The sequence below is a fragment of the Ovis aries genome, chromosome 13 (genome assembly GCF_016772045.2).
Source record: "Ovis aries strain OAR_USU_Benz2616 breed Rambouillet chromosome 13, ARS-UI_Ramb_v3.0, whole genome shotgun sequence".
In the NCBI taxonomy this organism is placed as follows: Eukaryota; Metazoa; Chordata; class Mammalia; order Artiodactyla; family Bovidae; genus Ovis; species Ovis aries.
The window spans coordinates 34001423-34016776 of record NC_056066.1 but is presented as its reverse complement, the minus strand read 5'-3'; the positions used below and the strand labels follow the sequence as shown (position 1 = coordinate 34016776).

Genomic DNA, 15354 nt, shown 5'->3' with positions numbered 1-15354 from the left:
TTCCCCACCCAGGGATTGGACCCACATCTCTTGCATCTCCTGAATTGGTGTCTTTACAGCTAGAGCCACCTGGGAGGCCCAGTTGCTCTCTGGACCTCAGGAAAGATGCCAAGACTCAGGCCCCCTTACTCCCGCCTCACTGTGCCCTGGAAAACTGACACCCCTCTCTTGTCTGGGACAACTTGTAGAGCACTAGTTAATCGGAGTCCAGGCAGAGTGTACTCTTCTCCTGGACTTGAGCATTGGATGTCCCTGTGGCAGAAGGTACATTGTCTTAGACCTTCCAAGATTCACGAGACCAGGAAACCGGAAGCCTTCTCCTGTTGGAGGGATTCATCAGCACCAAAATGTCCTTCATTTTCAAGTTACCAGGAATTTCAGACTTTTAGTACCTTTTAGGAAACAGATGGAAACCTACAAGAGAAAATCCTAGGTTAAAAGAGGAGAATGATCTTTACAGTGAAACTATTTGTGTGTAGTAAGTGAACATCAAAACCCTGTGTTGTAGTTAATGCCTTTTTTTTTTTTTTTTAGTGAATGCTTTTGATAGAATAATTGTATTATTTCCTAACTTTAAAATGTAGGGACTTCCCTGGAGGTCCAGTGGTTAAGACTTTGCCTAGAGAGTGGAGGTTAGATCCCTGGTGAGGGAGCTAAGATCCCAGAGAGCTAAGAGATATGTGATTCTGCCCATCCCCACGAAAAAGAAAAATAAACAACAGAAGCAATATTGTAACAGATTTAATGAAGACTTTTAGAATGGTCCACATTTTTAGAAAAAATTAAAAAGAAAAAATGTAAAGACCATCTTCTGAACCACACATTTAGATAATGTCTAAATAGGTTGCATGGAGAAGGAAATGGCAACCCACTCCAGTATTCTTGCCTGGAGAATCCCAGGGACAGAAGAGCCTGGTAGGCTGCCATCTATGGGGTCACACAGAGTTAGACACGGCTGAAGCGACTTAGCAGCACCAGCAGCAAACAGGCCGCAGGCAAGGTCTGAGGACTCCTCCTAGCTGTATTTATTGTTGATACTAGCAGTACAGCTCCTCTCTCTAAGATAAGGTATACCTAAGCCTTAATTTGTTTAATTCTGCAATTAGGAAACTCAATGTTTAGAAATAATCCAGAGCTGAAAATCTGTGTGGCATTGACCGTGCAAGGGTCCTCAGCCTAGAGTGTTCACTCTCTTATTAATAGCTGACCAACTGCCCATACCTGTCTTGCATCTAGATAGGGGAAAATAAGCCCCTTTTCCAGTGACACTTTGAAGAAAGTTAACAGACAGACTTAGCAGTTGGGCTTCTGTTTCTCTCCCTGTGTGGGGCTGACGTCTCCCCCCTTTCAGATTGCAGGCATCTGCTCACCAAAAGGCATTAGCCAAAGACCAGACAAACGAGAGTAAAGATTCTGCTGAGCAGGGAGAACCTGACTCCTCCACTCTGAGCTTAGCAGAGAAGCTGGCCTTGTTTAACAAACTGTCCCAGCCGGTCTCAAAAGCCATTTCAACGCGGAACAGATTAGATATGAGACAGAGGAGGATGAATGCTCGTTATCAAACCCAGCCGGTCACGCTTGGAGAGGTGGAACAGGTGGGTGCCCTGCGATCCAGCTCCAAGGTTGCACGTATGTCCTGAAAATATGGGAGCATGCTGTCCCACGGGGGTTAATGATACGATTAAGGGGCTCGACCCGTACTCTGTGTTACCTGTCTCTACTTGGTCATAACTTCATTTTAAGGAGGATAACCACACCAAGGATGTTTCTCTTCTCTTGTTCACATTATGGCTGAAATCATCTGAAGTTGAGTCCATCGAGGGGAGAAAAACAGAATACATAACCTGCCTTTCAGGCAGATGATTGGATTAACGAGACGCATTTGTGCAACTACATCTAGGTTTGGTTTCTCACCAACAGAAGCAGAAAAACTGCCCCAAATGTAGTGTCTCCATCCATGTCAGCCCATCCACAGGTATTTACCCAGGTGGTGTTTTAAAATCACCTTTTATTTTTGAACTGTGTCCTCCCAGGTGCAGAGTGGCAAGCTCATGGCTTTCTCCCCCACCATTAACACGTCTGTGTCCACTGCGGCATCTACCGTCCCCCCCATGTATGCAGGGAATCTTCGGACAAAGCCACTTCCAGATGACAGCTTTGGCACCACTGAGCAGAAGTTTACTTCTTCGCTAGAAAACTCTGACTCCCCAGTTAGAAGCATTCTGAAATCCCAAGGCTGGCAGCCCTCGGTCGAGGGTGCTGGGAGCAAAGCAATGCTGAGAGAATTTGAAGAGACAGAACGCAAGGGAGGCTTGACAGGTGGCGATGGCGGGGTTACAAAGTATGGGTCCTTCGAGGAAGCAGAGCTGTCCTACCCCGTCCTCAGCAGAGTCCGGGAGGGAGACAACCATAAAGAGCCCATCTATGCCCTTCCGAGGAAAGGAAGCCTGGAGCTCACCCATCCTCCCATCGCCCAGCTTGGTGATGAGCTGAAGGAATTTTCCACCCCAAAAAGCACCATGCAGGCGAGCCCGGACTGGAAGGAGAGGCAGCTCTTTGAAGAGAAGGTGGACTTGGAGAATGTCACAAAGAGGAAGTTTTCGCTGAAAGGTAACTTACTACTGCTCTTTCTTTCCTGCTGAATGGGTCGCATGTGTTTGGGATTGTTTTTAACTGAATTATGAAGGCAGTTGACAGCTGAGTGTAAAGTGTTGAATGAAAGTCTGGGGTGAATGGTACCCTTCCTGGACTTTTCTTCCTCTTGAACTTGACCTGTTCAGAGGACTCATAAATATGTCTGCCGTAAAAGTACCTGGAGTGTTTTAATACATCTTCGTAAGGGTTTTGGATGGCTTTGGTCATGTTAACTGCTAGCTCTTTTGGCTCCTTTTAGAAATTGATGACCTCACAAGACTTTTCTGCCAATCCAATGGTTAAGCCTCTGAGCTTCCAATGTAGGGGTCACAGGTTCGATCCGTGATCGAGGAACGTGCCTTGCAGCATGACCAAAAAATAAAAATATAAAAATAAGAAAAATTAAATTGAGGATCTCAAAGGTCCCAGGCTAGGTGAGCACAGGGAATAGGGCAGGAACCCAGTTTCTGGAGTTTCAGGTTCTCTTTCGAGATCCTTCTTGTGCAGACTAGCCAGCCGTGCTGCGCAGGACTGTAATTCTCTCTCTGCATTTCCATAAAATGATAGCGTGTCAGTTACAAGAGTGGTTAGGTTGGGGAGTACTGCACATGTGAAATGTCAAAGTATTGTTTAGGAGGCGTAGAGACATTTCTGCAGTGTCGTCCAAACCAACTTCCTGTGTCTGGCACATAGGAGAAGACCAATTGTCACAGAACAAGTCACTGGGTGGGGTCATCCGCTGGGAAGTTTGGTTTTCTCAGGGACCAGAGCGTGCCCCAGATTTGCATAAACCCCAGGGGATTGGATAACCTGCCACGTGCCCACGGATTGAACTCTAAGTGCAGGATCATCCGGGGGTGAAGGGCTGGAAGAATGTTTGCCCGGGGGAGTAAGTGCTGACAGGGCTCCTTTCCTTCCCAGCGGCGGAGTTCGGGGAACCCACTTCTGAGCAGACTGGCGCGGCTGCTGGGAAACCGGCTGCTCCGTCTGCAACCCCCCTGTCCTGGAAGCCGCAGGATCCCTCTGAACAGCCTCAGGAGAAGCGGTATCAGAGCCCGTGTGCGATGTTTGCTGCTGGAGAGATCAAAGCCCCGGCAGTGGAGGGCAGCCTCGACTCCCCCAGCAAAACCATGTCCATTAAAGAAAGGTAATGAGATTTCATGACGGAGAAGGAATTCTGTTGGGGTGGGATGGGCGGTTTACAGCTTGCTTTTAGACAAAGATCTGAGGAACAGGCAATGGGAGAAAATCATGAATCCAACTACACAAGGGAATATGCTGTTCTTCCGGGAAGTTTGAAAGCTAACCACGTTCATCCTGGTGTCTGAACTGATAAAGTTGGGCGGTGCTGGTTCAAAACTCTATGAGGAAACAAACAGAGACTTTCGCCTGCTTCTTTGGTTGCTGCTTCTGTTTTCTTTCCTTTTTTTTTTTTTTTTAATACTAAATTCTCTGACCAGCCAGGGATGGAAGCAGAGATTGTGGCTCTTTTCCTTTCAGGTTTGCATGGCTTGAAATTGAATGCACAACTGCTTGTGACTATCTTTCAATGGAAAATATGTGTGGAGGGATTGGAGATAAATTCAGATTTAGGACACAAATCCTTGGGATTTGAATCAAAGTTTTGTTTATGTTACAGAAAGTAAAATGGATGACTTCTGCAATGCATTTAGACATTTCATATCAGGTAATAGCTGTGAAGACTGCATCTGAGGATTAAATAACACCAAACCTCATTTCATTCAAAACAGTGATGGAGGGTTGAGAGGAGATAAAGGGGGCAGGTACAAAGAATCAGAGTTAAATATTTTGGGTTGTGTTTTCCTTGTTAGCCTCTAGGAAAAGATGTAAGTGACCTGAGGACTGGGTGAAGAAGCTTCTCCTCAATTTCCTAGTTTGATTGGCAGAAGTATGGCTCCACCCACTTGGATCCTCACCACCACCCGCCCCCCCGTCCCTTAGCACCTCCACCTTTCAGAAGTTTTCTTCCTCTGAACTGCACTGGCAAGACTGATTTCTCTAAGCACATTTCCAACTACTTAAGACAACGTAATAAACCACAGTGAAAACTCTTCATTCATTTTTTCCAAGTCAAACCTTGGAATAATATTCCCAAAATGTTGGATAGATGGAGACTTTTTTAACCAACAAATTAATGAGAATGCTAAAGCTTATTTTCTTCCACCTTTGCTTATTTAAAATTCACGGTAAAGAATGCCTAGAAAACTGAGGGGGCTTGGATGTTGGGGTGAGCTGACTAGAAGGTGTTTGGCCTATTCTGGCATGAAGTCCTCCTCCACGGAAACCCAGCTCACAGGGGGCTTGATCCAGAGTCCTTACTATTTCTTTATTGAAGTATAGTTGATTTACAATGTTGTTGTGAGTTATAGGTATACCGCAGAGTGATTTGGTTCTTTTCCATTTTAGGTTATGATGGGATGTTGAATATAGTCCCCTGTGCTATGTACAGTAGGTCCTGGTTTATCTGTTGATATTTTATACATGGTAGTGTATATATGTTAATCTCATACTCCTAATTTATCCATCTCCCTGCTTTTCCATCTGGTAACCATAAGTTTGTTTTTTATTTCTACAAGTATGTTTCTGTTTCATAAATAAGTTCATTTGTATTATTTTTTAGCCTCTACATGTAAGCGATATCATACAGTATTTGTCTCTTTCTGTCTGACGTTCTTCGCTTAGTATGATCATCTCTGGGTCCATCCGTGTTGCTGCAAATGCCAATATTTCACTCGATTTTATGGCTGAGTAGTATTCCGTTGTATATGCACCGCATCTTCCTTACCCGCTCCTCTGCTGATGGACTTTGACGTTGTTTCCATGTCTTGGCTACTGTGAATAGTGCTGCTATGAACACTGGGGGGCGTGGCTTTTGTAGGCTTAGTGTTTTCTCCAGTTATATTCCCAGGAGTGGGACTGCTGGATCAGTTTTTTGAGGAACCTCCATACTGTTCTCCATAGTGGCTGCACAAATTTACATTCCCATCAACAGTGTAGGAGGGTACCCTTTTCTCTGCACCGTCCAAAGACCCAACTATTGAAAACTGATTAGGTAAAAGGACGAAGTATCATTTAAGGAAATTAATGATAAATATCACTTATACACAAGTTCTGATCTTTTACACACCAGAAAACATTCTTGGGGTAAAATTCCAGTAGAAAATACTAATATACTCCCTTCTCTCAAAGGCTTTGGAAAGAGATTTCCCATCTTGGGGTATATTCTGTCTGTTAGGATGTCTAATGAAGTTTTGTGTCCAACTGCTATGCAGTCATTCTTGGCTCACTTGCCTGTGTTTAGCAAATCTTAGTTTCTTTCTTTTCTGAAAGCAGTTTTAATTCTACTGTAAAATTCTGAATAAAAAAAATGTGAGATGCTATAAAGGTGCAGCTTCCTAACCCAGGCTTGTGGATGTCTGAGGAGTTGGAGGGTGGCTGTAATGTTGCTATTAGCTGCCCAGAAAGAGGATAAAAACCAACCAACTGTGTACACATGGACATCCTGGCCGGCGAGAGGCAGTCCTTCCTGCAGACCCAAGGGGCTCCCGGCCACAGTCTGTCCAGAACCCTGATCGTAAGAATGCTTCTTAAATATTCAGCTATTCAGTTTATTTGACAAACTGCACATTTGAAAAGAAAAGAGGGACACTTTATTTAGCATCTACGTTGGTAATAGACTCTGCCAAGACAAAGTATATGTATGGCCAGAGACCTCTGCCGCTTACCTCAATGGTACTTTTATTTGCACTTCGGTGAAATAGAAGAGCTACATGCTTCTTTACAATCCACACAATAGCTTTTCCCCAAGAAGTGGAGGGACATTAGTCCTTCCTCCTGTTAAATAACTATGAAGCTTGACCATTTAAAATAAGAAAGCCCCTCATATAATGTTTATCTGGGCTTTGCTTTCTTTGAGGTGACATATAAAGTAGACCTTTTAAACCTTATTTTAAATTCCTCTGATCACCTGCTTCACCATAGGAGAGGTTGAATTCCAGGGGCCCTGGGGCCACGTGGTGAATAGGGCCAACCCTAATAGGGGCTGGTCTTAGTCTCTCTCCCTCTGTACATGAGGCAGGGCTGCTGTGTGTTCAGATGAATGTTTTAGCAGCAAACATGTTCTCCCTGGAGGACAGAAATTCTAACTAGACAACAGTGCTAGGAAGAATCCATCCTCTTCCTGTACTAATTTTCTCAGTTCGTATGTTCCTGGCGTCACTTGTTTTGAATTTCGCTTTTGCGGTTCAGACTCTTGGAGACCAGACTCTGGCCATTGCCAGTTTCCTTCATCATTTCTTCTAAACAGCTATAGCCTGAGGATGCAGTTTGGTCTTCCTTGGTCTTGTGGGTCTGTCTCTTTCCTGCTCAGGACTTGAGCATCGTTTGTTTTTGTTTCTTTAAAGCTGGCGGTATGGACTGGCAAATTCTCTGGACTCAGAGATTTTCTTGGAATTGACTTTTTATTTTTTCTCTTAATAATTTTATTTAGTTAGTTTTCACTATGCTGAGTCTTCTTTGCAGCATGGGCTTTTATCTAGTTGCAGTAAGCAGGGACTACTCTCTAGTTGGGGTGCACGGACTTCTCATTGCGACGGCTTCTCTTGTTGCAAAGTATGGGCTTTAGGGCGCGCAGGCTTCAGTAGTTGAGGCTCGTGGGCTCAGTAGTTGCAGTTCCTGGGCTCTAGAGCACAGGCTCGGTAGTTGTGGTGCACAGGCTTAGTTGCTATGTGGCATGGGGGATCTTTCTGGATCAGGGATCAAACCCGTGTCTCCTGCATTGGCAGGCAGATTCTTTACCACAGAGCCACCAGGGAAACCCAGGACTTGAGCATCTTAAGTCCCCTCTCCCGAGGCCCACAGAAGTACCTCTTGTATTTCTCTCATGTGACATCACAGAGTGCTGAAGATGGCCCTTCGAAGGAGCCAATATATCCCTGTTTCATAGGCATAAACTGAGACTTAGAAAAGCGTAGCAGCTGAGAAATTAGAGGAACTCTTCCATACCTTCCTCTTTTTTACCATATATGTGTTGCTCAAGAAAACATATCTGTAAGTTCTTTATCTTTCTTCATCTTTCTGACATGTAGAATGTCAAATTTGGATCATAACGAGCCTAAAGTTGAGGATATATTTTGCTTTCCCCATCAAATTGATAGCATCACTGTTTTATAACAGCCTACATGGTTTGGGTTTCAGTTCAGTTCAGTCACTCAGTCGTGTCCGACTCTTTGCGACCCCATGAACCGCAGCACACCAGGCCTCCCTGTCCATCACCAACTGCCAGAGTCCACCCAAACCCATGTCCACTGAGTTGGTGACGCCATCCAACCATCTCATCCTCTATCGTCCCCTTCTCCTCCTGCCCTCAATCTTTCCCAGCATCAGGGTCTTTTCTAATGAGTCAGCTCTTCGCATTAGGCGGCCAAAGTATTGGGTTTAAGTTGTCCCTAATGGGGGACTTCTTTGAAAACCATAGTAAATCAGATACATTTTGTGTTGCTTAAGGATAAAATCTTTGATACCTCTTTAAAAGTAGATTAGGCTTTTAGAAATCTTATTTCCACAGTTATGAAACAACTGCATCTGTGCTTTCACTTTGGGGCAGAGAAGATGACTAAAAAAGGCAAAAGATCCAACTTTCCATTGGGATGTCGATGGAGCTTAAGGATGTATTGAACTCCCAGGAATGTTGAAGAGGCCACCAGTGCCTCTGGTGAGCCTGCGACTCCTGCCTTCTAAGGCCCTGGCGGGGGTCCCCTGTGTTCCCTGTGAGTCCCACCATCCACCCAGCCAGACTGGAGGTTCTTACTTTGCAGCCTCAAGAGTTCAGCCACTAGAGGGCCCCAGGTTCATGTAAGAGTCTGGGGCAGGCATGCCTTTTTTCCGTCGCTGCCTCCTTTTCTGATCTTTGATTTACCTTCATTTAAAAGACCTATTAGTTCACTCCTCCAGCCTATAAATCAGCCACGACCCAAGATGTGGTCTAAGGACTAGTCCATGCTCTTTTCAGCCACGTCTGTGTGGTACCTGTGATGCTCTGAAATGAGGGGACATTTTTAAAGGAGGAAGAAAAAACTGTACAGCAGCTTAGAGGCACACGATCTGCCCGGCCCACACTTGACTCGATGCTGACTGCCGTGAATCTGCAGAACCTGTTCCAATCAAGTCAGGCTCTCAGATCAGTGCTGCTGAAATGTCCTGCCTTGGACCAGTATTGCCTGCTGAGAACACATGGGCTATGGCCGGAGGGAGAGCCACTTCCCCAGTGGCCTGGCAGATACCCACGTGGTGGCCCTGGGCCCGGTCTTGGGGTAAATAACTGGGGACTACTCATTGGTAGTAGTGAACTAAGCAGTAGTAAACTAAGCAGATGCCCAGTTCTCAACATCCCAGCCCTGCAAATAGCACTTGGACTTGGCGGATGCTGAAAGCACTCACAGTTGTTTGAATTGCATAGATAGGCAGTAATTAATGGCATGTGGGCTTCTCAGGTGGCGCTAGTGGTAAAGAACTCCCCAGCCAATGCAGGAGACCCAAGAGACGCAGGTTCGATCCCTGGTTTGGGAAGATCCCCTGGAGAAGGGCAATGCAACCCACTCTAGTATTCTTGCCTGGAAAATCCCATGGACAGAGGAGCCTGGCAGGTACAGTCCATGGTGTTGCAAAGAGTCGGACACAACTGAAGTGACAGCATGCACCCATGTAGGACCAGACACTCAGCTCCCCAGCCCTCTGCGGTGCAGAGTGGGTCTGCAGGCAGTCAGGAGGGTTGTGAGACTGCAGGAGAGAAGGCGTTTGGAAAGGTCCCCCACCTTCCTGAGCTTGTTCAACACCAAGTAGGAAATCAAGAGGGACGGGAATAATACATGTGTGTTTCAGTGTGTGTTCATTTCAAGTTTTCTATTACCTACACTCTGCAGACTTGGGCTGGATTCAGTACCATGTGGGCTCAAGTGAAGCTCAGTTTCTTCCATATTATTTTGGTTACTCTGTAGTCTTTGGAAGTGAGACTTCCAAAGGTCATCCTGAGAATGACCCTGCCAGCATTTCCAGAAGCAAGATTTCAGGTTCTTGGAAGGGACGAATTCTTTGAAGGCCATCCCAGCAGGAGCGGGAAAAAAAAAAATATATATATATATATATATATATATATATATATACACACACACACACACACAAAACACTATATATATATAGTGTGTATATATATACACAATGCAGTTTCTAACACATGAGAGTGAAAACATGCCTGGTGAGCTCACACACAAGTAGTGAAACAAGCCACACGCTAGGATGGGAGGCAGGATATGCCCGGGATGGAACCATAGCTCCCTGCCCCCATGACATGCAGGGTGACCTGAGTGAGCGACATCCTTGGCCTGTGTGTGTACCCTCGCCTCATTCAGGATAATGATATCTGGGCTCTTAGAGGTCGTGGGGCATATTAGCAGAATACATGGTGGACCGTAGGGTGATGAAAGATCCACGCTTTGCCTTTTTCTAAATCAGTTCTCCATTCCCAAAGCAGCCACTAAGGTAACCAGCAAGAGGGGCCACCACAATGAGAAGGCCATGCACTACAGCTAGAGCTTAGCCCCCGCTCACCACAACCAGAGAGAGCCCTCACAGCAACAAAGACCCCGCACAGCCGAAAATAAATTAATTCGTTAAAAAAGAAAAGACTATGACCAAGGAAGAGCCAGCTAGAAGAGATGCACAGTGCGAGGTGTGAGGAAAGCGTATGATTCTTTAGATGATGTTGCCATTGCTTCAGATATTTGGGATCTTATTTTTGAGAATGTCTTTAAAGACCCAGAGTAGATCATAAACCCAACTTCTGAGGCTGCACTTTTTTTTTTTTTAATTTCTCTGAAATCACTTGGACTCTAATCTGATTCGAAATGTAAGGTAGCCAAGATGAATAACTACTGGTGGGTCAAGGGTGAAGTAAGAAAGCTGGTTCTGAGCTGTAAGGAGAATATCAATGAAACACATGTCTGTGTTCACAAGATGATGAATTAGAAACACATCTTTGTGTGGGTGTGAAAGTGCTGGCATGCTTAAAGTCTTCTTTATAGACACTTTGAAGGCTGTACTGCAGCATGCTAATGCTCTTGATTTTTTTTCATGATTTGATTTTACTCAATTATTTTTCCTATTAGAAGAAAACTGACTCATTTCAGAATAATTGGAGGAAAGATCAATCTTAGTCCATATATAGTCTGACCTTCAGATGGAAACCCTTAAGGGGATTTAGAATCTCTTTTCAAGTATGTGAACTGGCACTTGTAGAGGGCGGAGCACTGCCAAGCGTCACAAATGATAGAATCTGGGGCTGAATGAGAGCACGTAGGGCGCAAAGAGTCGGACACGACGGAGGGACTCAGCACAGCACAGCACGGGGCCTGACTTGGTTACAAGATTCTGACTCTGATTTCCAAGGGGGTTCCCCCTCCCCCCACCACCACTGAGTAGTTGTCTGATACCAGCTGGGTGTCCTGCAATTCCACCCAATTCTGACGCTGTCTACGCAGAGATAGGATCAAACCAGAGGGTAAGGGCTTGGGTCCTGCAAGACAGTCCCTCCCCCCTTCTTCAGACACCTGTTGTAAGTCCAGGCCCTTATCTATGCTCCCAGCCCATTACCCAGATATAGACTAGAGGGTCCGACATCATTCTCCTTGGATTCAATCACTTGCTAGAGGGGCTCACAGAACTCAGAGAAATATTCTAACTTACTAGACCTCAAGTTTTTATAGTAGAATGTAGGACTTCCCTGGTGGTACCATGGATAAGAACCTGCCTGCCAATGCAGGGGACACGATCCCTGATCCAGGAAGTTCCCACATGCTGTGAAGCAGCTAAGCCCGTGTGCCACGATGACTGAGCCTGAGCTCTAGAGCCAAGAGCCGCGACTCCTGAGCCCGTGTGCCGCAGCTGTTGGAGCTCGCGTGCCTGGAGGCTGTGCTCTGCAACAGCAGCAACCACTGCAGTGAGGAGCCCATGCACTGCAAGTAGAGAGCAGACCCCGCTCACTGCACCCGGAGAAAGGCCCCAAGCAGCAGCAGAGACCCAGCGCAGCCAAAAATAAGTAACTTTTTAAAGAACAGTCTAAGGAACAGCCAGCTAGAAGAGACGGACCGTGCAGGGTGTGAGGGAAGGGTGTGGAGTTTCATGCTCTCCCTGAGTGTGCTACCCTCCCCAAACCTCCACGTGTCCACCAAACCAAGAACTCTTGGAGCCTGGTCCTTTGGGCCTTTTTGTGGAGGCTTTATCACATCGACGTGATTGAGTTGAGTCACCATTGGCCAGTGACTTAATTACTCTCCAGCCCTTTTCTCCTTCCTGGAGGTCAGGGGGTGGGGCTAAAGGTTCTAACCATCTAATCACATGTTTGGTTCTCTCAGCAACACATCCCCACATACATGCTTCTAAAGGTCATCTCATTCACATAAGTTGACACGTTTATCACTCTCATCATTTAGGAAATGCCAAGTTGTGGGAGCTCTGTACCTGCAAAGAGGACAATAACCAAGTATATATTATAAATCACAATATCACAGATAAGTGATAATTTCGTAGAGTAGACATTTGGGTCTTATCTGCAGTCACATAGAGAGAAAGGAAGGGAAGGAAGAAGAGGAAGAGGTTGGATGAGGGGAAAGGTCCAGAGTTTGAAGCTCTTGCACCCTTTGGAAAGTCTTCCTGGCTTACCTTCCTTATTTGACTGAACAAATAGACAAGTATACAATATGATTATACATGAATTTGTAGATGTACATGGGTTCATATTTACTGAAAAACTTGTTTTCTTATTTGCTTAACTGAACTTTTATTGTACAGTGTGATATACCTCTCCTTCAATTAAAAAAAAATTTATTGGAGTATAGTTGCATTGGAAAAGACCCTTATGCCGGGAAAGATTGAGGGCAGGAGGAGATGGGGGCAACAGATGGTTGGATGACATCACTGACTCAATGGACATGAATTTAAACAAACTCTGGGAGATAGTGAAGGACAGGGAAGCCTGGTGTGCTGCAGCCCATGGGGTCACAGAGAGTCAGACATGACTTAGCCTAAAACAACACAGTTGCTTTATGATGTTGTGTTACTTTCTGCTACACAACAAAGTGAATCAGCTATACATATGCCCATATCCCCTCTTTATCGGATTTCCTTCCCATTTAGGTCACCACAGAGCACTTAGGAGAGCTCCTTGTGCTCTACAGTTGGTTCTCATTAGTTACCTATTTTATACATAATATCAATAGTACATACATGTCAATCCCAATCTCCCAGTTCACCCCACACCCCTGTTCCCCCTTGGTATCCATACATTGGTTCTCTACATCTGCCTGTAAGTAAGATCGTCTATACCAGTTCTTTCAGATTCCACATGCGTATGTTAATATGCGGTATTTATTTTTCTCGTTCTAATTTACTTCACTCTGTGTGACAGACTCTTCCATCCCTTCTAACGGCTGAGTAATATTCCACTGCATATGTGTACCACATCTTCTTTACCCATTCCTCTGTTGATGGGCATTTAGGTTATCTCCACGAGGACTCTGATATGCTTCATCCCATCTCCAATTCCATTATTTTATGGAGTCGGGACGCTTGGTCGAAGGGCCCTTAGAGACCATCTAGTTCAGTCTCCATTGTGACCAGTAAGGAAGGGGCTTGACAGGCCTTAACAGCCAAAATAGGGATTATATGTTGCTTAAAAATACACTCTTCATGGACATGTATTAATGAAGTGTTTAAAAGACCCAGCCCAGCAGACCCAGCTGCAAGGGAAAGGGTCCAGTCACTTTTTCCCCCCAATCTTTAAACTGTTTGAGCACGAGCTCAAATGAGTTTAATGATCACCACTTCTGTGCCTTTTATCTTTCCTGTGTTTGTCCAACTTAAATGTCCAAGACTGAAATAGCCTTATGTTCGTGAGAATAACCTTTCACAAATTTTCACATCCAAGCAGCTTTTTATCAAGTGACACCATAGTTGACCTAAAGTAGGTTAGATAAAGACCTGAGTTAATTAGATTCTTTTTTTGTATATACCTATCTCCTGAGGAAAGTTGGAGTGATCATTTTAAAAATGGGTTTCTAGAGAAGTTTCTGTATTAAGAAGGCAGATTGGAAAGACCAAGTTCATTTGGAAGAAAATAGCATGACTTAGAATTCAAGACAGAAACATTCTTAAACATCAGCTTTTACCTGTAATTATAAACGTATGATACCCAGAGATTGTCTATATTCTGTTGCTTTAAATTTTTAAACTCATTTCTGCTATATTTTCTGCAAATAAGTACCATCCACCTTTGGCATTACCTATTAATTCCTCATGTGACCAGAAGGGGTCACCAGAAGACATTTTTCTCTGGGGACATTTATTTTTATTTTCTTTTGTGCCCTCAGCCCAAAGGCAGGGCAAAAACAGAGATATTCCTTTGGTAAAATGATGTTCCATCTTTTATCTGGGAAGTCAGGCTTCAGATTTGCTTTTCCATCAAACTTTCAAACCTTTGGGACCATCTTAGAAAATATAATACTCTACATAGTATAATTATATTAGTTTTCCAAACATACTTTCTTCCAAATAAATGCCGTTCAGAAAGATTTAAATTAGGCAGCTATGGTCATTTCTTACTTATGGCTAACTTCCTTAAATTGTGGTTCTTTTCCAAGGAAGGTTTGGTGCTGAACTTGTTGGTTGGCATGTCTTCTTCTTAGATTAGCACTGTTGAAGAAGAGCGGTGAGGAAGACTGGAGAAACAGACTCAACAGAAAGCAGGAATATGGCAAAGCCTCCATCACCAGCAGCCTGCACATCCAAGAAACGGAGCAGTCGCTCAAGAAGAAGGTAACCTTGTCTGTGCTCAGAAAAGGCATTCTAACTAACGTCACGCTTGGATGTGCACCCACCAGGCAAGCATGCACAGCTTAACTAGTTACTACCCTGGGATGCATCAGCTCTCTTTTGCCACTAGGGTCCACACCTAAAGTCTGCCCACAGCAGCTTCAATTAATCACCAGCTGAAGTCTTGAGATGCCCTAGAATTGGGAACAGTGCCACATACCTAATGCATCAGCAGGCAGATTCCTATATTTGGAAGTGTGCACTTTTATCTGTTTCAAATCTTCTAAAATGAAGTCTGATTTTACAGTGTTATTAAACCCTTTTATATCTATATACCTATACCTGTAGAGGCGTACTGCAGTCCATGGGGTTTCAGAGTCCGACACAACTGAGCAACTGAACTGAACCAAACTGATATCTATATATGTAGCTATAGATATAGATGTGTGTGTATATATATTTTGATCACACTACATAGTATGTAGGAAATTAATTCTCTGACAACCAGGGATTGTGTCCCCTGCAGTGGAAGCATGGAACCCTTAACACTGGACTGCCAGGAAGTCACCGTATTAAAGCCTTTAGAATGAAAACTTCATTGACTGCTAACTGTTTATTAGTTGCATATAGAATATGGGTTTGAATGTCCTAGGCCTAGATTTAAAACATGCATATACAAGAGGACACAGCTGTGGTCGGTGAGGACATGTCACAGAAGTCATGTCCATGATGATCAGGTAAGCCTTTTATTGAGAAAGTATAGCAAAGTATGTTATGTTACAAGTTTCAAGAAAATTCAGTAACACACTGCTGTCGATCTGGGCAAGCATTTCTTAT

At 44.5% G+C, this 15354-nt stretch overlaps 1 protein-coding gene across 7 annotated transcripts in view; it reads left to right on the top strand.

The window, feature by feature from the left end:
• The window catches only part of SVIL (supervillin), a 185971-nt gene that overhangs the window by 115627 nt on the left and 54990 nt on the right, over positions 1 to 15354 (top strand). For all 7 annotated transcript variants that reach the window (XM_060397444.1, XM_042230629.2, XM_060397440.1 and 4 more), the window contains 4 exons: positions 1352 to 1595; positions 2034 to 2610; positions 3556 to 3781; positions 14391 to 14520. In XM_060397444.1, the coding sequence (XP_060253427.1) occupies positions 1352 to 1595; positions 2034 to 2610; positions 3556 to 3781; positions 14391 to 14520 (1177 nt within the window). The remainder of the gene's footprint in view (positions 1 to 1351; positions 1596 to 2033; positions 2611 to 3555; positions 3782 to 14390; positions 14521 to 15354) is intronic.